The 24,329-nt window shown below is 52.7% G+C and overlaps 1 protein-coding gene across 3 annotated transcripts; it reads left to right on the forward strand.

Moving 5' to 3' along the window:
- The first annotated feature begins 849 nt into the window (after positions 1 to 849).
- pbx4 (pre-B-cell leukemia transcription factor 4) lies at positions 850 to 22,789 on the forward strand. 3 transcript variants are annotated; one of them, XM_048990698.1, is made up of 9 exons: positions 850 to 2,512; positions 5,330 to 5,443; positions 7,112 to 7,185; positions 16,066 to 16,310; positions 16,393 to 16,583; positions 16,979 to 17,114; positions 17,229 to 17,277; positions 19,390 to 19,475; positions 19,556 to 22,789. In XM_048990698.1, exons 1-8 carry the CDS (start codon positions 2,325 to 2,327, stop codon positions 19,431 to 19,433), a joined length of 1,041 nt encoding a protein of 346 aa, XP_048846655.1. In that variant the 5' UTR covers positions 850 to 2,324; the 3' UTR covers positions 19,434 to 19,475; positions 19,556 to 22,789. The 3 variants fall into 3 exon arrangements, with proteins under 3 accessions (XP_048846655.1, XP_048846654.1, XP_048846656.1); XM_048990697.1 differs by having other exon boundaries at positions 902 to 2,512; positions 17,229 to 17,385; XM_048990699.1 differs by lacking the exon at positions 5,330 to 5,443 and having other exon boundaries at positions 910 to 2,512; positions 17,229 to 17,385.
- Positions 22,790 to 24,329: the final 1,540 nt, after the last annotated feature.

A 24,329-nucleotide genomic window follows, 5' to 3' on the forward strand; every position in this document is an offset into this window, starting at 1 on the left:
TCTGCACCCTTTAAAAATGACGCTAAATATTTCCAGACGCGTGGTACCGACAAACTTAAGCGATACAGCGGGTCAGTCCAGCGATCTATGCTAAAATGCCCTATATATTGTCATTCCCAGGCTGTCCCACTTACAGGAAGTCAAACAAGTACGACGGATGCTAGTGATGACCTGATTGCTGGAACAGACCCAGGCACTTAATCATTTTAACTAACTGGTGGAAATTATGGCGTCACTAACCTTTTAAGAATTAGGGGATATATAACCACAGGAGGAAAAAAATAGTGATCTTATAATATTTGAAGAGCAATAAAAGCGAGACTATCTCAGGCAGCAGATGTTAAGTCAGCGTGAGCTGGCAGCTGGGTCTTGCGAGATCAAGCCTGGTGACTTGTCCGATGTTCTACCTGTACCTGTTTTAGGGTGGGATTTTAATAACCACTAAAATACCAGGCGCTTCATTGACCCCATGAGAGGAGCTGGCTTGGTGCTGCTGACAGTACTTGGAGAGTGCAATAAAAACACAGACTGCAGTTACCAACAATAGAGCATTTAGTCATAGATAAACAGTCTTTCAGGGCAAGTATATCTATTGGTGGCATTCATTTGTGTGCAAGATGTTTTCACGTGAATGACTTATTGTAACGTAAAACTCACTGAAACAACCAAAAGTACACTGTGAAATCTGAAATACAAAAGTCAAGTGAAACGATCTCACCGAGAATTTCGTCCTGCGTGTAAAATCTGTTTATGAGGGTGTAGTATTATGTTCGGAACTGCCTTATTAAAGTTCAACCCAAGCCTCCCGTAAATAATGCTCAGTGCAAAATTCTTTCTCATTGCGATCAATGTTATTGTACTGCGTCCATAATTAGATGAATTAAGACATTTTCCCCACAAAGTTAAAGGGGGTAAATTAAGGCTTCAACGACACGCTTGTTTAACCGAAAGGTAAGTTTTTGGGGGCTGTTTATGCGCGATCGTGGTTCCTAGCGGCGCCGAGAGGTACGGCAGCTCGGCCGCGGCCCATTACGTAGCGCCGGGTGCACGACACTGCTGTGGTGCGCTGGGAGTGGGGAGCACGGCGAGGAAAAAGCTTGCGAGAGAAAGGAGGGAGAGGAGAGGAAGGGGAAGAAAGGAAGAGGAGAAGGGAAGGGAAGCGAGACGGAGCGAGGAGCGCACCGAAACCCCCCAAAGCTGCCTGCTCGGACAGTGGCGGCATTTTTTCTCTGATTTCCAAAATCCTGGTATCGGTTTCCTTCATGCATTTCGTTTTATTTTTGACAAATCTTCCAGTTTTAGTGCATGCGTCGGGGAGCGTTTAGCCGATCGTTTGCTTGCTCGCTGCTGCTAGCAAGTTAGTTAGATCGCACCGAGGGAGCGACTGGAAGCGGGGCCCGGCTTTAAGCGTGCCGAGTTTTATTTAAAATCCGCTCCAGTCTTTTATTTACTCGTATCCCCCCCTTTTTTTCCTCCACGTCGTTCTCGGTAGCTAGCTAATCAGCTAAGTACATGCATTACGGCCAGCTGGCTGGGTAAGAACAGCGTGTATGTGTTTTTTTCCGGGGTGTTCATTTTTATTTTAGTGTCTAACTCGGTGGGAGGGAAATATCCAGGTACGGATGGGTTTGCATGCAGCTATCGTAAGCCGCTTGTGTTATTAGCATTTTTTTTGCAGCACTTAATATTTTTTATAATCACTGTGATTTGTGCACAACGAAACAGCGGAGAAAAAAAACCCCCCAAGTGCCCCGGCGACTGTGTGTCATTAGCCTGCCGCGGTGCCCCCGAAAGGATCGCTCCTGCTTTTCTTCCATTTTCCAAAGCAGAAGCAGCGCACTGTTTTGAAGGACCACTTTGAACACGCCGTCCCAAAGTCTTTTGTCGCTTGGCTTTAGCCAGCTGCCGTTTTTAGTTTCAGTTTCTAATGCACCCTTAATTTCTCGGCGTGTGGATGCTTTACCCCCCCTCCTCCATGTACTTAGCTGTGCAAAAAAAAAAACTGCGTGAAAGACGAGCTTTGTGCTAGCTTCTTGGCTAGTCCGCCTTTTCGTGGCTGATTTCTTTTTATTTTTGGGGGAAAAGCTTTTTTTTCTCCAACTGTACGCGCAAGATTTTTCCCCCTTAAACGTATATCTTTGTCTATTTAGAGCTGCCTCGCGAGCAGCACCATTTGATCTCACTGGCTCTGTTAGAGTAATTTATAATTCAGTAGGGCCGAGGTGTCTCTGTTGGGATTTTTTTTCCTCCTTCCCTTCCTCGCATTTGTTTTTTTTTATACTGGGGTTTTTTCGCGGAGAAGACGGCGAGGCTTCCCTGAAAGTATGGATGAACAGACCCGTATGCTAGCGGGTCTCCCTGGACTCGGCGGATTATCGCAGACTGACGTGGGCGACCCGGACTCGGTCCGGAAGCAGCAGCAGCCCCTCGGCCAGCCCCAGCAAGACATCGGGGACATCCTCCAGCAGATCATGGCCATCACGGACGAAAGCCTAGACGAGGCACAGGCCAGGTAAGGCTGGGGGTGAGGGGATGGTATCTCCATGGGGAAGGTGGACAGTGGAAAAACGGATGAAAGGGACCTGATCGCCGTTTGAAGACCCCAGACCTGATTGCACGGAAACGTGCTTCCAGCAGACCCCCCTGCACACTTATTAAGGGCTTGCATGTGAATTTGGTGGTGTGGTCTCTACTTCTCCATGCCAGATACTTTCTTGGCCGGATTGCACGCCATCCCTTTATGCACTGGGAATTAGAATCGCTTCATAAATAGGAAACAGACTCCCTCCAAGCGTGGTCTCCCCCCAGTGTTGTCAGAAGTGTTTTGTCCGTAGGCCCATGCTGGTCTTTTGCCAACTGGGAGCGCTGGGAATGACGTAGCGCATCGACCCCCGTGCATCACGGCCGACCATAACTGCAAAATGTGCCACGTCGGATTTATTGCAAGTTATTTACTGTATGCATTGGTTGTTTGTTTGAAATGTATTATTGCGTGTATGGCTACTAGATGATAAACTAGACACAAAGACATGGACTCGCGAACGGGGCTCATCACGAAGCACCATTGATCACTTGCCTTTTACGCTCTGAATTGTCTGATCCCGACTTAATTTATGCCACAAACCACCTTTCATGGCCGATTTAATGAAGACCGAGCGTATCTGATTATGTGGCGATGCAGAGGGGATGCGAGCGTGTTTCTTAATGCACGAAAACATTAAGGACGTGTCTTGTCTGGGGTATACTTAACGGGACATTGCTTTTTTCTTAATACTGATAAAGTTTAAGCAACTTTTTGTTTTTCCCGGGTAGTGTTAAACAAAGACATGGCCCATCCTAATTTAAATCTAGAGAAATAAGGTTGATTGTCGTCCGGACATTCGGACGTGTGCTGGATTCCCCGATGTTCACTCGCCAGAATATAGAGTGGGGATTTTTAAAAGAAGCGTGATAAAATTAACAGAGTGTGAAATTACTGTCTCACTCTCTGTCTCTCAAGTAGACCATGAAATACATAGCAGTAATTTGTAATGTTCTCGGGGCTTTTAGTTATTTAGTTATATAAATCACTAGAAATAACTTGGGATTTGTGTTCGGGTCTCTTGCGTGACTTTAACGTCACCCTCAAGGATGTGTTTATTCACACGTTTTGGCCACGGCCCCTGACTTGGAACTCGCCTGCTAATTGAGTTTGATTAATCTGCTATTGTCCCATTACCATAGATTATGTGGGAAAAAACCCTTAATTAAAACACCAGTGTGTCTCAAAGGGAAGCTTTTGTGATTTAAATTGCGTGTTTGGTTTTAAAGGGATGCGAGTTAAGCAGGCAGGTCGAACTTTCTTTTTTTCCCCTGGACTGAAGGAAAACATCCAGGCTGAATTAAGGTCGTGTTTCCAGGAGGTGAATACGCGTCGCACGTCTCTCTCACTGAAACCTCCGTCGTCCTCTTACCTGATTTCCCATTTTTAGTTTGCTGGTTAAATATCTGAGTCGGTCCTGGAATTCTGGAATTGCTATGGTGAAAAATATATATTTTTTTAAAGAAAAGAATTGGGAGACTGTGGTCATCTCTTCTGTCTAGAGCTAAAGATGTTTCGCTGGAGCAGTTGGCCACCTGGTTCCCTTAATTAATTCCCCCCCCCCCCCCCCCTCGGTGCTCACCCTTTTCATTGTGTGCACCACGCAATCAATTCTCTGCTACAGTGCTGGACTGCAGCTGTCCGCAAAGCCTTTTCTATTAATGATACCGCATGCGTGTGACTGATGGCTGGGGGGGGCGGGGGGGTGGTTTAAAAGTTTACTGACTCGCAGCCGCACACCTTGCAGTTTCATGGAGAGGGGTTTGTCTCATTTTGTGGCCCTCGATTAAAGTTAAGCGGCCGTCCGTTGCGTGTGGTGATGATGAAGGCGGCCTGCCTGCTTCCTCCTCCTCCTCCTCGTTTGCTCCTCCATCCACGGGTAAAACACTCGTCTAGTGGAAACCTTTCTTTGGGTAATGAAGCTGATTTTATTTTATTTTGTTTCTTTTTCCCCACCGTCACTGGGATGTAATTCACTTCTGCTGGTATTTCTGACATAAGAGGAAGTTGATTTCCTCCCCTCGCGTGAGAGGATGGAGCGGATTATTACTCCGAAGGATGAAAAGAGGATATAAACTTTTATCTCTGCATGTTTGACTTGTCGTTCCCAGCACTCACTCACGTTCACTCTCGGCTCTCTCTGTTGCTCTCTGACACTTTCCCTCTCTCTCTTTGTACCTAGTCAGGTGTGGGTGGCCCCATTGCTGCCCCCCTCCCCATTTGAATCACATCCTCATCAGAGTCTGTCTGCTTTAGCTACAGTAACGGAGGTGCGCGAACGCGGCTGGTGTCCAAACGCACTACCAGCTCCCACTTTTTCCGGGAGTCGCTTAACGCGGTCCTCTGGAACGTCGGGATTCCCCAGAGACCTCTGGGATCTGCGGTCGTCTCATGGAGCCGTTCCCGTTTGCTGGCTCCCAGATACTGGCAGCATTACAACTGGGATGGGGAGCCCTCTTCATGTGCAGGTCCGTCTGCCTGGACAGCCTTGGCCCTATTCATCCTGAGGTGCCTTTTGACCTTCCTCTGACTCTGGCTTCTAGTCCGCTTGACCGACTCTGTTCTCTGCGGTTGGTTTGGGGGTGGGGCTTCTGCATCACATGGCTTTATTTGCAACCGCCTCAGGACACCCACCAGGGTTTCTGCCCCCTACGATGTTTTACCCCGCGATCGCCCATCGTCCTCGGTGCGTCAGATGTCCCGTTTGAACCTTCTGTTACCCATAATGCCCTGTTGCCCTGTGTCCAGATGCTGGCCAGCAGAGGCGCCGGCGCGCTGGGCCGCAGCGGATGACCCCGCACAGGGTGGGGAAGCTGGGGGGGGCACGGCGGGGACTGCCCTGCCGCTCAACTTCCAGCACAGGTCAGTACTGGACAGCATGAGCCCCCCCCCCACCTATCCCACACCCCCACCCCCCCCCCCTCCCCACCCCACTCTGCCAGGCAACATGACTCCTTACCCACTGTTTATAAACATTTTGAAGTGCTATTTCACACTCTTTAGTCAGTCAGCCGGACCTTACGGGGAATCCTGCTATTGGTGCATCTTCGGCTGCTTCCCCAAGGCGGTGTTGTTGAACCCGGTCCTTGGGGAACCCTAGACGTCCACATTTTTGCTCCCTCTCAGCCCCTCCAGCAAAAACGTGGACCGTCTGGGGTTCCCCAAGGACCTGTTTTAGGAACACTGTCCCTGCACTGGCTTCGTGTCGGGGGTGTCCTCCCGATAAAGGTGTACCTTCCCCTCCACATTCTGTTTTATGTTGACCCTCCCCCTCCCCAGTCATCTTTCTTTAGCACATCTCTTTATAAGCATAAATCAGTAAACACCCTCAATGTCTGGCAAACCCAAAGGCCGTGGCCCGCGTTCCTGGCTGTGATTACCGCCCCCTGCGCGCCCCTCTTAAACCACGGCGCTGTGCTGCACGCTGACAGTCATGACACGGCCATTCTACGTCGTCCACATCTGTCTGTCACGGATCCTTCTCTCCACTCTGCCTTTTCCCTCGTCAAAGGAAATGCGGAATGTTTCGGGTCCGGGGTGGGAATTATAAACTGGCGGCTTTGGGAACAGAATTATCTCCACGTTGTGCTCATCTGTTGGGAATTACGTCTGGAAGTCGGATATGGGAATGCTGGAGTCCCGCTGTGACTCAATCATGTACGTCCCCCCCCGCCCCCAAGAAAAGACCTTTATTAATTTGTGTCAGAAATTACACTGCATAATATTAAACCACGACAGGGTTTCGTTATACATTATACAACAAATGAAGTCGTGCAACTCCTTATAGTTTGCTGGTGTTCATTTCCACTTGGCTGCCTCATGGTGGCGCTCTTCCTGGCTGAGCTGCTTTGAATGGGCTGGTGTGTGCTGGTTGTAGCGGAGGGGGTAGGGATGAGGGAGGGGGTTCGCTGAGAAATTTCAAAGGTTCTGCTGCAGTAACCCAAAGCCACCAGAACAGAGAGTGACGGGTCTTTGGACCGTTCCTCAACTTGTGGCTTAAGGAATAGGCATCTAGGTAGCAGTGGTCAGGCCGGGGTTGGGCTGTACCCCTCTGGGCTGTAGGTGACCAAGTATGCAAAAACAATTTCCCCTCTCCAGCAGAGGTCTGCTGATTCAGTGCTCCAGCCCTGGTACATATAGGAGGAGGAGATCTGGAAGATTCCTTCACATCATCTGGTTGTGTGTTTGCCTTCTTGTTAAACTTAATTGCTGTGTCTGTCGATCGATTTGTGTCTGTGTGTCTGTGGGAGTGTGTTTGGAAATGCCCTGCTAATCTGTGACCCCATTGGAGGAGCCCCCCACCCCCCAATCATGGATGTGAGCCCCTTGTCAACTAAACATGGATCTAAGTTTGATTCTGTATGCGGATACTGCAGTCGCAGGTTGTCTGAGGGATTTGCGTGGCTGGATCGGCGGCGGTTGTTCTGAAGTGGTTTAGGATAAGTACCCCACTCTGACCCATGCTGCTCTGTGATTGGCTGTCATACCTCCCCATCACAGTATTCCCCCCCCCCTCTCTTTCTGGGACAGGAAGCACGCCCTGAACTGCCACCGGATGAAACCGGCCCTCTTCAGTGTCCTATGCGAGATCAAGGAGAAGACAGGTGAGATCCGGCCGCCGATCGCCTGGTGTCGGGGTCACCATGGTTACCGTGTGTGGTAGATGAGAAGCGGGCCTCTCTCGTTTCCCGGGCGACAGGCCTAGCGTTTTTTTCAGCGGATGAGCGGAGATTGTGTGGGAGTGACAGTGACAGTCTTGGGCAAACTTCAGTGAAATGAGTGCCAAACGTGAGCGGAATTTAAGCCAAGCGGGGAGTTTGGTGGATGAGTGCGTCCCACGGAGAGCCTTACCTGCGGGCCTCTCCTAATTTCTTGCCTGTTTTCTACCTGATCTGTATTTCCCAGCAAGAAACGTCCGCAGATAACTAGGCGAAAGATAGCATTTGGGGATCGTTCTGCCGGGGACAGAACCGCGTCCTTAGAAAGCCAAGAGAATTATGGGAGAAGCCGCTGGCGCAGTGTGAGGGAGAGGCAGGTGGGGTGGCCTTCGCTGGGTTGCCATGGCGACGGGGCTTGGAGGTGGTGGTCTTCTCGGCGGTGCGCTGGTGACTCTGTCTTGAGCGGATGAGTCAGTCCACGGGCTCCCTCTGTTTCGCATTTTAGTGTCCTTGTCCTGTTTTTTTTTGGGGGGGGGGGGTGGGGGTGTGGGTTTAGCTTTCCAGAGATCCTAAACCGCCGGGCTCCTGCCCCCGGTGGCGTCTTTCAGCATCTTCCTGATTTTTTTTATTTAATTTTTTTTTACTTTACTGACATTTATATGTGTGTAGCGTGATTTCTTAGCGGCTGCTGCTCTCCTGCTGCTGCTCTCCTGCTGCTGCTCTCTCAGCTCTCTCTCCATCTCCCCCTCTCATTGAGATGTGGTGTCAGAGGTCTCCTGCTCCTTGTCAGAGTGACCCGTCTGTCCCCATCTCCAGGAGGTGCCGTTCCAGCCCTCATATCCGCCGGTCACGCCTTTGGTACTCGCTCGCGTCTCCATTCGGCCTCCGGGTCGAGCCGGACCCCCGCACGCCCAGGCTTCAGGTCACCCGGTGGCCGTTGTCCCCTCCCTCCGTGTTCGACCTTAAATCTGTCGGTCCCGAAGCGCCTCGCCGATCCGGCGACGTTTCTTGGTACGACATCGGCGTCCCGGTGGGGGCGGGATCCAGAGCCTCGCTGGCTGCTATCCCTGGCAAACGGATCCCTACGGAATCTTAATTCCGTTCCATTACCCGCCCGCCCCCCCCCCCCCCTCGATCAGTGTATGGAAGTCAGGATCCTGCCTCTCTGCAGTATCGACTCTGTAGTAACTGTGAGTCTTCACCATATACACACACACACGCACGCACACACACACATACACACTGCCTGAAAGCACTAGAGAGAGAGAAGCAGGCTTGGGCCCAGTCTGTTCCAATCCCCCCCCCCCATAGAAAAGAGAAGACAGGCTCAGAACTGGGGGCTTTGATATGGTAATGGTCCTGGGTGGGAGGAGAGACAGAGAAGGGGGAGGGGAGGCTGGATTCCTCTGAGTGAGATGGGGCAGATTTTTCATTGTTAAGGAAATGTTCTGTCCAGATGCCAAGCCCCCCCCCCCCCCCATCCATGGGCTCACCATCTTACCCTTCTCAAAACTTAAAACACAACATTCAGCCGCGTGAAATTCCAGTTGCATTAAAGATGCCCCCCCCCCCTCCCTGAAACGCGGCACAAAAGGGAGTTATTCTCTCCAACTTAAAGACCAGTGTCCGCTTCCTCATCTCTCTGTCCCCGGCGTGGGTTTGCTGTTAAAAACGTCCCCATTGGCTGAGCGAGTTGATTCAGCTTCAGCCAAAATATTTACAATAATGGGGCTGCGTTTCAGTCTGGTTCTTCTCCTTCTCCTCTTTCTTTGTCGCCCCCTCCCTCCGTGTGTTTGGGGCCTGCCGTGCCCCCGCGTCGGTGATCCGGGAGGAGTTGAGACTCTGGTACTGATCCGCCTGGCGGCGTAAAGCTTAGTGCAAGACCCACCCCCCCGGGTCGCTTGGCCTCCTCCTCTGCTCCCCTGGCCGGAGTTTCAGTCAAATGTAGACGGCTATATCGCCCCCCCTCCCCATCTTTAGCATTCCCCGTGGTTCCCGCCCCTCTCCGCCGTCCGGGTCGTTAGCGGTGCGCCCGGCCGCCAAGATCCGATACCTGCAGGATAACCTCTGTCAGAGCGCAGAGCTAATTAAAACCCATTTAATTATCATTAGCTTTTGAGGGAGCTCGATTTCGGCCTGCCCATTAAATTTTTACTAGTTGCTCAAAGCTATCGACTTTTATCTCCCGGAGCAGATGCCCGCGGGGGGTGGGGGGGGTGGGGGGTTATGGGTGAAATGTGAGCCGCCACCATCGCCCGTGGTGGGATTCGGGGGGTGCGGGGCTCCCCTGCCTGGCCCTGATCACCCCCCCAATCCCTGTCACTTGTAACCATGGTGAAGTCCGAAGAGTGAGTGACACGGTGATGTCCAGGATCTCCTCTGACCTTCAGTTTGGAAGTCATATTTTTAGGGCTGCTAGGTGAAATTTAGCTTAATAATAATAATAATAATAATAATAATAATTAATTAAGAATACCAACTCTGAATCATGTTGCTTTCTGCCAGTTTGGACCCTGATGTTTATACTTGTGTGTTTACTCCCCCCCCCCCCCCCCCCGACTACGTGAGCGATATTGGTGGGGGGGGGGGGGGGGACTCGAAGGAGCCTTGATTGATGAGGTAGGAGCAGCCTGAGTAATTACTCTGTGTCTGTTCCCCACGCCGGATTGGCAGACAGCTAATATCACAGGAACCCCTGGCCCTGACAGCGTCCCCTTGCCCGCCGGCCCCTCCTCACCGGCTGGGTGTGCGCCGTCACCCGTGGTCCCTGCTTCGGCCTAGCGTGGCCCACACCAGGTGCTCACTAAATCCCCCCCTGGCCTGAAAACATCTGCAGGTGCCCAGACAGCTCCCCTTACACCTCTGCCAGGTGATCATGGCGGGGGGGGGGCGCAGTGGGCCGGAACCGGGGACCGGGCCAGTCCCGCTCCACGTGGCGGGTGTCAGCCACTCGCACTGGCCTCCGTTACCAACGCGATTAATCATTCATGCTGCTTTAATGAGAGCCGTCAGACTCCCCCGCCTCTGTCACCCCCCTCCTCTCCTCCCCCCCCCCCCCCCCCCATACCCACCCGGGCTCGACGTCGCCCTGGAGTGGCTAACGAGGTGTGGGCGTTATCTCGGTACACGCAGCCCCCGGTGTGGAGCCCTGATAAGGGTCTGAGTGTGGCCTCTACTAGCGGCATGTGTGTGTGTGGAGGCTACGTGTGTGTCTGTGTGTGTGGGTGGGTGGGTGGCGGCTACGCATGATGCTTGGTGTTTGTGTGCATGTGGCGTGTGGTGTCTGTGTGCATGTGGCGTGTGGAGTCTGTGTGCATGTGGCGTGTGGAGTCTGTGTAGCATGTGGCGTGTGGTGTCTGCGCATGTGGCGTGTAGCATGTGGCGTGTAGCATGTGGTGTCTGTGCGCATGTGGCGTGTGGTGTCTGCGCATGTGGCGTGTGGTGTCTGCGCATGTGGCGTGTAGCATGTGGCGTGTAGCATGTGGCGTCTGTGCGCATGTGGCGTGTAGCATGTGGCGTCTGTGCGCATGTGGCGTGTAGCATGTGGCGTCTGTGTGCATGTGGCGTGTAGCATGTGGCGTCTGTGCGCATGTGGCGTGTAGCATGTGGCGTCTGTGCGCATGTGGCGTGTAGCATGTGGCGTCTGTGCGCATGTGGCGTGTAGCGTGTGGCGTCTGTGCGCATGTGGCGTGTAGCGTGTGGCGTCTGTGCGCATGTGGCGTGTAGCGTGTGGCGTCTGTGCGCATGTGGCGTGTAGCATGTAGCGTGTGGCGTCTGTGCGCATGTGGCGTGTAGCATGTGACATTTGCGTGTAATGCCCGCATCTGGTGTCTGCATGCAGCTGTCGGTTGCGTGCAGCAGTGGCGATACTTCCGCTCAGGCGTTTCTGCGTGTGCATGTTTGTGCTGGGAGGGGTGTGTTTGCTGAAGCCATCATGCTGCTGTTTTCACATGTTTGCCCTGAGCTCTAGGCCCTGATATGGGAGCTGAAGGTGACGCTGCATCCGGCTCACCGCCCGACCTTTAAACCCCGCCCCCTTGGCTACCCCACCCCCCTTCCTCTGTTTCTCCGTCATCCGTCTTGCCCTTCTCTCCTCCCTCCATCCACTTCCCTCTCGCTGCCTCTGTCCGGCCCCCCTGCCCCCCCCTCGGTCCCTGAGCTGGCTCGTTAGGGAAGGCCCCCTCTCTTTAATTAAGGGTATGTAAATGTAGCCTCAGCTGCCTTGCGTTTGCGTGGCAGGGGGAGCCAGTCTGAGGGCCCCGGCTCCTAATCCAGACTAATTAAGGATTAATTAAAACTGATGGGAGCTGGCTGCCTTTCCAGCCCCTCCCACCACATGATACCCCGTGCGGTCCTGGGAGCCACGCTGCTGTGTGTGTGTGTGTGTGTGTGTGTGTGTGTGTGTGTGTGTGTGTGTGTGTGTGTGTGTGTGTGTGTGTGTGTGTGTGCGCGTGTGCATGCGCCCCAGCCCCTCCGTCAGTAGAAATGCAGCCGACATGTTAGCCAACAGCTGGTCCAGTGTGGGGCCCCCAAGGGCCTCGAACCTGTAGCAGCAGAGACCGGGGCTCCGTTCAGCTCACGGGTCTCAGCTGGGCACTAATCTGAAGGTTAATCCTCCTGATGTGGGAGTGAGGGCTTATGGCCAGGCTGTTCCCCCCCCCCCACCCGGCCGACCCCGACTTGGCCCCCCATTCTGGAGTCACGGCCCAGGATGTCGTTTGACTCTCCTCCAATCGGCCGATTTGGATTAACGCAGCTTAAGCGGAAAAAGATATTGCCCCCGTTTCTGTTTTTGGGGAGTTTTCTGACCCCCCACCCCCCCAGGTGGGAGTAATTTACTAATCGGGTTTCACTCTAACAGCCTGAGAGAGCCACAGATAGGGGGCGCTAAACCCAAAGTTCAACAAATAACTGACAATCAGGACTAGCTGAATCCAACCCCCCCACCACTGGCTTGGTCTAATCTGCTTTAGACCTGGTGCCACCCCACTGCTGCAGTCATGGGTACGTGAGCGGGGGGCACAGATTATTCTGCATGCTTCCTGCTTCCCGGCCAGTGGGGGGCAGCGTTCACCATGTGCCTGGCAGCCACTCGGTCCCCAGCATCATCATGCGTGGCCACTGACCCCCCGGCCCCCAGGTATCTGTGCGGATTTGGGGGGTGGGGGGGGGGCTCTGAGCCCGCGCCGCTCGTTTGCTCGTTATAAATAGGCGCGGCTCCTCGGAACCGAGGCTTAATTGCCCACCCAATTTGCATAACTGTGCAAATTAATGACCTCTCAAATGAGCGTTCATTTTTCACAAGGTCTTTAGGAGATCCTTAAGAGGCGCCGGTAATTAGAGCGGGACGCTGACGAGAGCGGCTGAGCGGGGTGGGGGGGGGGGGTAGGGCTGCTCCCCCTCTTCATCCTCCTCCCTCCTCCTCCTCGGTGTGTCTCTCCTTAACGAGTCTCTTGCTTGAGTTGAGCGTGTAAAGTGAACATGAAGATGGAATGGCGCTCCAGGCGCAGTGCTCCTGTCTGACTCCGTGTTCAGGAAGCGTGTTCAGGCTCGTGCTCAGCCTCTGCGCTCAGGCTGCTCCCAGCTGGCCTGGGATCTCTCCAGCTGTTCAGATGAGGTTAACACCAGCTGGACAGTGTGCGTGTGTCCCCATTTGTGTGTGTGTGTGTCCCCATTTGTGTGTATATTTGTGTGTGTGTGTCCCCATTTGTGTGTATATTTGTGTGTGTGTGTCCAGCCCACCCCCTCCCCTCCTCACCAGTGTGTCTGCCTGATCACAGGCCGCTGATTAATGTCAGTGTTGTGGGAGGCTGTTAGTGTTGGGTCCACGCCCCAGTCGGACGGTTCTGCGTGGCCACGGCCCCCCCCATCTGCAGATCTGACGGCCGTGTCCCCTTGGGTAGGATGTCCCCTAAATGAGAATGAGGAGAATATTAATCCTTCATTAATGATCATTATTAATGAGTTGCCCGCACCGGCACCCCCCCCCCAACGTATTCTGGGTTCATCTTACGGAATTAAGGAAGCCTCTGCCCCCCCCTCGCCACATGCCTCTCTCTAGCTTCATTTCTTCGCCTAAGCACAGAGTTGCCCCTCAGGGACGGGGAGGTGGGGAGCAGGTTTCCTCTTGGGGGTGGGGGAGGGGGGATGCTATTCCTGCTGGTTCTGAGCTCCCTGTGGACCTGGGTCTGATTCCAGGGCTGCCCCCAAACACAGGCCATGCACTGGCTCTATGTGGGTGCAGACTCCTGTTTCTCTCCCCGGGTTGCGCCCCCCCCCCCCACTCTCTCTCTTCTCTGCACCCTTCCTCCCTCCCTGCTCTCCTTTCCTCCATTTTCAGACGGCGTGCTCTCGCGTCTCCCCCTCTCCCAGCACAGGCCCTCGAAACGCCCTGGGGAGCTGATGCAATTAAAATGCTAATCCTGTCTGTCTACGAAGGGAGCGAGGGGGGGGGAGAGAGACTGACAGCATGAGGGATTACAGCTCACACTGAGAACCCGACTGAAATGGAGAACGGGGTGGGGGGGGGGGGGCGAGGGGGGTGTATGGATGGAGGGGGGGCTGTGTGCACTGTGCTGTAGTGAAGAGGCTGTCTGCAGTGTGCACTTCATTCAGGGAGGAGCTCTAATGAACGCTGTGTGTGTGTGTGTGTGTGTGTGTGTGTGTGTGTGTGTGTGTGTGTGTGTGTGTGTGTGTGTGTGTGTGTGTGTGTGTGTGTGTGTGTGTGTGTGTGTGTGTGTGTGTTCAGTACAGACTCGCTTCTCCCTGCACCCTCTCTGACAGTTACCCTGGCTGCTCACGCAGAAGGAGGCGGAGCTTAGCCCTCCTGGATTCTCACCTCATTCATGTCGTGATATTTTTTCTGACCTGTTGCCCTCTGGTTGCCATGGACACCCCAGCCTGTCACCCTGTGTGTGTGTGTGTGTGTGTGTGTGTGTGTGTGTGTGTGTGTGAGTGAGAGAGAAGGCACTCCCTGATATGGAGTCGGTGGGCATACCAGAAATGCCCAGCCTACCTTAGCTATCTGGGTAGGGTTGAGAATTAACACGCATTGGTGTTAACGAGCTCCATTTGGCTTTTGGGGTGGCCGTCGACCCTCGCCGTCTCACTCGGTATCCGTGGTCCAGCACCGACTAGCGTGTGGCCGTGCGGTCTCCGTTAGACCTGCCGCAGAGTGTAATTATCAGTAATCAGGCCTTAATTGGGCTAATTTAGGCAGATCCCAGAGTGTTGGGCTTCAGCTGGGGGCTTGAGGGTCGTTAGGGGGTGGCAGGAGTCTTGTGAGTTCGTTACCGGGCCCGTCATCGTTACGCTTGTCCTGCCGCCCGTGCGAGGTGACCCACACTGGGTCATCCAGATCGAAGGTGTGACCCTCTTGCATTGTGAGCCATGACAACAGCAGAAATGGCTCGCTTCAGCTTAACGGTCCAACAGCTGGGCCCTGCCTGCTGAATCCTCTCCGCCAGGCCACTGTCGGACCTCGAGTCCTTGCGGTGACACCAGGGCTGTCTGACGACGCAGAACCGGCCCGTTCCATCTCCGGCTCCTAACTGGCTTTCCTGCTGCGGCCCGTTTGCTGGCCGCTTTATTTGCCCCCGTTCCTGTGGCGGGGAGATTGAGGCGGGAGCTCAGCTGGAGCACGACAGCGTCATGTCACACATGTGTGTGTATGCCAGGTCTCACACACACACACACACACACACACACACACACACATTTCTACCAGGGTAGAATTGGAGGGAGAGGTTCAAAGAGGGAGGTAGCCAGGGTGGGGGGGGGGTTTAGGGGGAGGTGGGGGGGTTTGAGGTCATTAGTTCAGGCGGCTGGGTTTGTGCATTCCTGAGCCATGAGAGGGGAACGACAGCCGAGGAATGTGGGGGGGGGAGGCAGGAAAAAACGAGTGCCAGCAGGAGGGAGACCTTTTTTAAGAAAGAAAATAAAGGTTGGAAAAAGTTGGAAGAGTGGGGGATGGGAGGGGGGCTGGAGCAGAAGAATAGAGAGCAGGAGTGAAGTGTGACAGACCTGAGTCGGAGGGGAGGCCTGTTACAGCTCTGCACTGGGGTCTGGGCCTGGTCTGTGTGGGCCCACTTCGAAGCCTGGGACTCGATTTTTTTCCCCAGGCCCACAGAGGAGGGGCGAAGGGGTGGCCACTGCCACACCAAGGCTCCTGGGGCCTCATTAATCATTCTGGAGCAGAGGCCGCCATCGGCACGCTCCTGGGGAAGAGTTCCTGACCGCGGGTAATGGGTGAGACTGCCTTGCTCACGGCTACAGAGGGGGACGTGTGTGTGTGTGTGTGTGTGTGTGTGTGTGTGTGTGTGTGTGCGTGTGTGACAGAGTCCAGGCCCATCCTTAGGCCTCTTTTATTCCGGCAGCGAAAAGGTTCAGCTCTGAGAGCTAGTTAGAGCCTGTGGCGCTCAGGCTGACAACATGCACATCACCACCTCCCCTCATTACCGCCTCTGCGCCGCACGCACCGCCTGCGCCCTCTGCTGGATGCAGGCTGCAAATGCAGTCCGGGCGGCAGGGCTCAAGAGAAGGAGCCGGAGGTGTGGGATCCGGCAGGTTCTTACAGGCGCTTTTTAGCACCTGATTGGCACCCGGAGGATCCGGGCGGGGCGACTCGCCGGCCGCATAACGAGGCCAAAAAGTAATTAAGAGGTGAAACAGAGGGAACTGGGGTCGCGTTCCTGTGCCAGACGCTCATTAATTTGCGGCCCGTGTTTAACTTCTCCGACGTGGCTATTCTGCTCCCTGACCGCAGATCTCACGGTGATGATGATGTCATGGCTGATGCATTGTCCTCCCCCCCCCCCCCCCCGACAGTGTTGAGTATCCGCGGTGTGCAAGAGGAGGACCCCCCCGACCCACAGATCATGCGTCTGGACAATATGCTGCTGGCGGAGGGGGTGTCCGGCCCGGAGAAGGGTGGGGGCTCGGCAGCGGCAGCAGCAGCGGCGGCGGCAGCGGGGGGGTCACCCAACGATGGCAGTATCGAGCACTCAGACTACCGGGCTAAGCTGGCCCAGATCCGGCAGATCTACCACTCTGAGCTGGAGAAGTACGAGCAGGTACGCAGGTGCAGGGGTGTCGGTTTGAAAGTCCCGGGGAAGCTCTGGACGGTTGTGTGAAGATGTCCCCTCCTCTTTCCAGGCCTGCAGCGAGTTCACCAACCATGTGATGAATCTGCTGCGGGAGCAGTCGCGCACACGGCCAATCTCGCCGAAGGAGATCGAGCGCATGGTGGCCATCATCCACCGCAAATTCAGCTCCATTCAGATGCAGCTGAAACAGAGCACCTGCGAGGCCGTCATGATCCTGCGCTCGCGTTTCCTGGACGCCAGGTCAGCCCCTCTCCTGCTCTCCCCTCTCCTGCTCTCCTCTCTCCTGCTCTCCTCTCTCCTGCTCTCCCCTCTCCTGCTCTCCCCTCTCCTGCTCTCCCCTCTCCTGCTCTCCCCTCTCCTGCTCTCCCCTCTCCTGCTCTCTCCTCCTGCTCTCCTCTCCTGCTCTCCCCTCTCCTCTTTTTTTTCTGTCACTGTTTTTTTTTGTCCCCTGTCCCCCTTCTCCTCTCTCTCATGTTCCTCCTCTACTATTGTTTGCTCTTTCTCTCTCCCCCCCTCTATTTCTCCCCCATCTCTCTGTCCTCTGTCACCACTTTCTCTTTCCCCCTCTCCTCTCTGTCCCCATCGCTCTCTTTCTGTCCCCTCTCTCTCTCACTTTCCCTTTCATCCCATCTCAGGCGTAAGCGGCGTAACTTCAACAAGCAGGCCACGGAGGTGCTCAACGAGTACTTCTACTCGCACCTGTCGAACCCCTACCCTAGCGAGGAGGCCAAAGAGGAGCTGGCCAAGAAGTGCGGCATCACCGTCTCTCAGGTGCAGTGTGTGTGTTGGGGGGGGGGGGTGGGATGTCCCACGGGCCGCCGCTGCGGTGTCTTCGGCGACCTTGCTCCGAGACGCTCAACACTCACCCCCCCCTCTCTCCCCCAGGTCTCTAACTGGTTTGGCAACAAGAGAATTCGGTACAAGAAGAACATCGGTAAGTTCCAGGAGGAGGCCAACCTGTACGCCGTAAAAACCGCAGTGGATGCGGCCAATGTCTCGGCCCAGGCTAGCCAGGCTAACTCTCCAGCAACACCCAACTCAGGTACGGTCTGCGGCTGCCCCCCCACCCTGCCCCACCCCGCCTCCCCCCGCCCTCGACCACGCCCACACACACACACACACACACACACACACACACCTTATGCCACAGGTGAAGGGTTGAATGTCTTCTTCAGCCTCCATGCTAAAAGAAACTCGCAAACTAGCTAATGTGTCTTTAGCCTCAGGGTGGAACGGCAGTGCCCGGAGGCCAGGAGGACCGGCAGCTCCGGTCTGTCACCAGCAAGGTTCCCGTGGTTGAGTGTGTTCTGTCCCCCGCGGTCTGCGGTCTTGCTCATCTGGTCCAGCCGGTTCCCGCGCTGATGAAAATAGCCTTGCTGTAATATGCTGATCTCCCCGTTTAAGAACATTGCACCTTGTAGCTCCGCTCATGGTGGATGCTTGCCCTCCCTTTTCGGACAGCCTCGAGTAAGTGCATCACCCTCTCTGACGGCCTTCATTCAATCAGACTACTCGCCAGTCTCCGGCTCCCTCTGGTGGCCAGACTTGATGATGCTTGTTCAGGATGTTGATTTTCTGATCGGAAATGGATGAGGCAGACAGGGTGTTCAGGCTCCACCTGTACTCGGCACAGTCTTGGGTACCTGCACCTTTTAAAGGTTTGACCGTTTCGGAGGTGGTTTAAGAAAACATTCAACCTTCACCCATACTGTCGCAGGCAAGTCGTGATTGAAACGAAGCGACTGCAACACACAGCCAGACACGCGCGCCCTGAACCAGGTGTGTGTGCGCTCACACACTTACGGTCATATAACAGCACAGCATGTATGACCTTTTACACACAAACACACACAGTAACCTCTATTTGCTCAGGCTGCAGAAGGTGACAGGTAGGTGACAGGTAGGTGACAGGTGGTGACTGGTTTTACCTTTGGCACCCCAAACCTCCCACCCCCCCCCCCCCCAACCTCTCCAGACAGTATGTTCCTAAAAGTCATCTCCCTCCTACCTCCTATTATAACAGTTTCTCAAACCGGTCCTATGGGGCCCTCAGGCAGTCCCACATTTTTGCTAGGACTTGGGAGGGAGCAAAAATCCTGGTAGTGAGCTGGGAGGGAGCGAAAATGTGGACCGTCGGGGTCTCTTGCGGACCGGGTCGAGAAACACTATTAGAATACCCTTCGGTTTATTGGGGCTAACTGTCCCGCGTTGTCCCACTAGGGGGCGGCAGAGAGACAGGCATCTGACGCGTGAAGTTGTTCAGTTACCTGGGTGCTAATTGCTAAGACGGCTTAATTTCCCTGTCCTATCGCCAGCTCTCACTGGTAACCACGGTGGTCAGAGGCACACCCCAATACTCTACCCTTGCGTGATGCAACCATTGTGCCCCCTCCCATGTGATGTTAGCTTGAACAAAAACAGGGAGGTATTTGGTTAAGTGGGGGACGTGTCTGAACAGGAAGGCTCCAGGATAGTGACAGTTTGGTCCTGCTCTCTCTATTTGTAGAGAAAAGTATGTATTTGAAAATCTCTATATGAGAAGATTCCCAGACCAGGGAGAATGGCGGAAAATAAGAAATAAGCACTTATTATGGGGTGGCACACGATGGCGATTCCGCAGACTGCAGCGCAGTGCGTTACCTCGCCGTGTACAATAGCATCCGATGCTGCGTTTCAGCTTTGCTGGTCTTCCTCACTAAGTACATATACAAACATTTCTGATGCATAGTGGCAAGAATATAACAAGTTAATATAAAATTCATTTTTAATCCGACCATCACGGACCCCCCCTAGGACCCATTCGTGGACCCCTTTGGGGGGAGGTCCGTAGACCCCAGGTTAAGAACCCCTGCGTTAATGAGAGGGCTCCACCGTCGCCCCCTGTCTGCCGCCACTGGCATCTGCTGCGATGCCTCATTCCTGCCACACCCATCTTCGGTCATCGCTGAAACACTTTAAAATTCCTCAGCTGTGTGATGCCTGCCAGACTCACTCTTCAACACCCCCCCCCCCATGATAACAGTGCCCCCTTGTGTGCTTCCCCCAGGTGGATATCCTGCACCCTGCTACACACCTGATGGGCGGCTATGAAAAGCTGTCGGGGAGCGTCCTCCACCCCACACACGCCTGGACGTGAGTATATGCACGCATTTACCTGTCTGGCCACAGTGTGGCGCTGTGCGGCGCGTCTGACGCGCTCTTTCTCTCTCCAGGCCAACAGCAGCTGGCAGGACAGTAACGACCCCCTACTCAGTCTCACATCTTCACCTGCGGCTCCGAGCAGCAACCACTCCAGTACCTCCACCCCCCCAAGTCCCGCCCCTCCCTCCCCATTCGTCGTTAACTTTAACCACTCCCACTGATGCTGTAGTTCCCCCTCCATATTCCCTCTATCCTTGGACTGCATGCTATGATTTTTTTTTTTTTCCCCTCCGTCTCTTGTGCACGCAGGCACGCATACACAACATGCACATTTCAGCAGGGCGCATGCAGGTCGATGCCCACGGACATGCTAATGGACACATGCGTGCAGGACTACTGCCAGGAGGATGGGAGGCTTCGCCCAAATGGGGAGGAGCTTCCTGGTTATTGGCCACAGTGTCAGGAGGCTCCGCCCACATAGGGAGGAGCTCCCTGAGACCAGGAGAGGTGGCGTCTGAATGGGAGAACTCGACACACAAATGGACCTGGCCTGGACACCTGATTGGTGCTTGTAAATACATATCGTAATCTTACGCAGTGTTAACATTCACGTTGACCTCTGCCCTCATAGCGGAGCCAAGCCGGCTGGGTTTTTTTTTGTCGTTTCTTTCGGTTTTGCAAATATCCGTGTGCGTGCGCGTGTGTTGTCGTGATTCAAAGTTGTGCCGGTGCGTGTTCAGAAAGAAAAAAAAAAAAAAAGTGAAAACAATTTCCCTGTCCTGTCACCAGCGCTCACTGGTAACCACGGTAACACAATCCAGATCTCGCTGGGAGCTGTGCTCCGCCTGTACATACCAAAGTGCTGTCCCAGGTACTGTCCGTCCGCCCGTACGGGTCCGTGCCGGGAAGCTGCCGGCTTTGGATTTTAGACCCTGGGCGTGGGCTCATCTGTCTTGTGGCCCCCCCCACCCCACCCCCCCCCACATCCCATTGACAGCTCTATCTGTGCAGCCTAGCAGACCAAGTGCTTTAACCACAGGCAAGATGCCCCGTAGACAGACTGCATAGATGAGGGTTTGCCCCAGGCGCCTGCGCTCGGAGAGACCGAGAGGTTTGCGACCTCACAGGAAGTCGCAGGCGGTTATAGGTGAGAGGTAGCGATCGGGCGGAGGCCAGATGGAGGCTGCCAGGCCCAGTCATTATTTAAAGGACAGGTGGAGGTGTCTTCGAAGGGCGAATTGGCGGTGCTGCGTGACAGTGGAGGTCATTTGGCATACGGAGAAGGGTGGAGGCGTTGACGAGCTGTAGGATGCATATGTACATTGGCTTTCTGCTCATAATTTTCAGAGACTTCTAGTTTTTGTTTTAAAAGTGTTTTTTATTCATATTTTTCACCCATTTCCTTGGGGGGAAAAAATTAGTGAAATTATAGCCTTTTTTCTTTTATTTTTCCTAACGCTGTTTCACAAAGAAAGCACCAGCCACCAAATAAAGAAAATGTACTTGTTGCTACAGAACAGGAATTACGTATGTTTTGGGGGTGAAGTTATTAAACTAAAAAAAAAAAAAAAACACAAAAAAATAAATAAAAATGTGACTGTCTTCCATGCATGTAGGGCTTTTAAGAAGTTTTAGTGATTTTTTTTTTTAATTCTAATTTCTAATTTTTAATTTTATGAAGAGGGGGAAAAAATACAAAAATGTAGTAACTGAATACAATGACCAAAAATGAGTGTGTTCACGCTGTTGAGGACATGCGCTCGAATGGTTCTTGGCCTGTTGGCCTCCTGAACCATTTCCATTCATCATTCAACTGTTCTGTCTTCCAACCTCAAGGGGGCAGCATCTAGACTCAGAAACCATTCATGGGCTCCAGGTACCGTTACTCAATCCCTGTACTCGGAGGCTGTAGGAATAGGAGGAACGAGGAAACATTAAGACTAGTACTCTGTCATTTTAAACCAAAAATAGTATTATAATGTAATGACTATGGCAGTTGGCTGAGAGAAGGTGCGACGTGTCCGATGTATACTTTGTGTCTTCGTTTGCATCCTGTAATTTTTTTTATTTTTTCCCGCCTGTGAGTGTTTTGTATCATTAGGGGGAGGGATGTGCATTTCCTTCGCATAGGAAGCGCACATGCGCGTGTTGGATAGGAAGCGGCGGCACGCAATCCCTGCCAGTGAGTCTCACCACTCGATACAGGAGCTCTTGGGCTCAGAATTAACCAAAAACCGTTTGGGTAAACCGCAGCTGGGGGACCGTTAACAGAGAGCGGAAAGGAAACCGGGTCGCTTTGCGTTCTCGTCTGTCCACTTAACTGTTCGATTAAAGGTGAAAACGTTGGATTATACCATTTTTATGAATGGTTATGTGGAACATGCAAGACATGGAATGCAATCTTGTTGATGTTGAGTTAGGGTTTATCTAATGTATGTTTAAAAAACGAAATGTCAGAACATGGTAGTTTCCCTCTTTATGATTAATGTAACGTTATTACTTGTTATTACTGCAAGTTGTTACTTTTTGTATTTCTCACTACTTGTTTATGGTGTCATTTTATTTTTAATAATTGTTTGGTCGCTTTTTCTGTCTGGCTGTTGGTTTGACATGATCAAATGTTTCTTTTTCTGAGTTTGTTTAAAAAAAAATTAACTTTGAGTTCCCCCATCCCCCCCCCTCCCTTTCTCTTTGTCTAACAGTGTTTCTCAACCCTGTCCTCAGGGACCCCCAGACAGACATTTTTGCTCCCTCTAGCTAGCTGAGAGGGAGCAAAAAAACGTGGAATCTCCGGGTCCTCAAGGACCAGCTTCAGAAAGACACTAACAAACCCCCATGTGACTCAGCCCGCGTCCCCCATTTAAACATCCCGTATCAGTGTGGTTCTGGGCCGCGTTTACCCCCCCCCCCCCCCCCTCACTTGAGGCTCTTGGAGCTCTAGTCGATCGACCCAAGTGCTGTTTTCCTCCACCCTCAGAGGCATGACCTTTAACCCAGCACCACCTTCCAAAATGTTCTTCAGAAACTTTATTCCTCCACCTGTCCCGTACCTGTATGCATACTTCCAGCACTCAAGTCTTGGAAGATGTATTTTTTTTGATGATGATTTGGGCTAAATTTGCCCCACCCTCCCATACTGTGGAAGTTTGGTGTATTCCTGTGGGTTGCTGCTTGCTACTCATTGTCAAAGGAACAGCTGAGGAAAGGGCCCACCACCTTTGTGTATAACCGCACATTTAAGTTCCCTCACTATCCGCAATCACGGGCCGTACCAAAGTAAAAAAAAAATAAATAAAAAAAAAAAACTCCACTGCACCAGTTTACATCAGGCAGATTCCTAGCCACCCCCCATTCTGTATTTCCCCGCCCTGCTCCCCTGCCTCTGTGTGAAACCCTTTTCTTGTGTATATAGATTTCCAGTGACTCAGCCCCTTTTATACCTCAACTTTAGAAGACCTGTTCTAGAAAGATCGTAAAAGAAAAAACACAATGAAAAAAGTAGTGTTCCTTACTAGAAAAATGAAAACTACATATTCTAGCGTGCTTTTATTTCATTTTTTTTAAGGGTGTTTCTTTGGGGGGGTGGGGGTGTGTCTTTGCTTGTTTTAATGGGAACAATGATCTTTAGTCACTACATCTAAAACATTGTGACGTTTTGAAAAAAAATTAAAACATTTTAAAAGAAATGGTATTCTGTGGTGGACTTCATTCCCCTTCCCCTAATTCACATTTTTATAGTATGTAAATAACTGCAGTCACCCCAGATGGTACCTTGCGTAGCTTCAAGCCAATGAGTTCTGGCCTGCATCAATGTGGAAGCCCTCTTCTTCCCTTCTAAACAGATCCCGGATGCTCGTGACTATGCCGTCACCAAGGCTAACACGAACAACAGACCATTTTACAGACTGTAAATGTGCCGATTGGCCGCGTGGAGCAGAATGACAAAGCACATTTATAAGAGTGACGTTCCATGCACAGGCGTACCGCCTGCAGCTCAGACTAATCCACCTGAAGCTAAGCAGGTGTGGGCCTGGCCAGTACTTGGATGGGAGACCCATCTACGAAAGTTGGGTTGCTGCAGGAAGAGGTGTTGGTGAGGCCAGCAGGGTGGCTCTGCGTGGATCGTAGTGCAGCGACGGGGACGCTGCTGTAAAAATGGCGCCGTCCTTCTGATGAGATGCAAAGGACCGAGGTCCTGACTCTCTGAGGCCATCAGAGATCCCTGGGCATCCTTTGAATGAGTAGCGGTGGTATGCTGATGTCCTGGCCAAAACTTCTAATCTATCTCTATATCTGACTGGTGAATTCTCTCCTGCCTCTTCACCAGCTTAACTACTGTGTGGTGAGCGTACTGGTGCAGAATGGCTGCCGTCATATCATCCAGTTGAGGGCAACACAGTGGTGGTGGTTGAAGTGGCTCCCCAGTGCTTCTGTAAAGCGCTCTGGGTGTCTTGAAAAGTGCCACATAAATGCAACATTCATTTAAACGTGACAGGAGGGTTCGTGGTAAGCATTTGTCCGGTTCCATACCTGAATGCGCGGATGGCTGTGATTAATAGATTACATCATTTCTGATTTTCTGACTCAGGCTTACTTGAAGATTATTAGGACATAAATACTTTGCATCACAATCCAAAGGACTGATAACATTAAAACAGTATCTGCTTTCTGCTACACTCACCCCTCGCTGACGTCTTTCGCCGAGTCGTCCATATCACATCACCTCATTTTCACGTGCTAAACGCGATGTGTAAACATTGCACATTTACGGTTATCTAGCTTAACACTTATCCAGCATCACTTGAAATGAATAACATTTTAAGAGCTGAAGTAAATCAGGCATTA

Source organism: Brienomyrus brachyistius, chromosome 22 (assembly GCF_023856365.1).
Source record: "Brienomyrus brachyistius isolate T26 chromosome 22, BBRACH_0.4, whole genome shotgun sequence".
Lineage (NCBI taxonomy): Eukaryota > Metazoa > Chordata > Actinopteri > Osteoglossiformes > Mormyridae > Brienomyrus > Brienomyrus brachyistius.

Bases quoted from the DNA above. Each gene is read 5' to 3' on its own strand.
- pbx4 (XM_048990697.1), top strand. From the start codon at position 2,325: ATGGATGAACAGACCCGTATGCTAGCGGGTCTCCCTGGACTCGGCGGA. The intron at 2,513-5,329 runs GTAAGGCTGGGG...CCCTGTGTCCAG, and splicing joins CTAGACGAGGCACAGGCCAG to ATGCTGGCCAGCAGAGGCGC. The intron at 16,311-16,392 runs GTACGCAGGTGC...TCCTCTTTCCAG, and splicing joins AGCTGGAGAAGTACGAGCAG to GCCTGCAGCGAGTTCACCAA.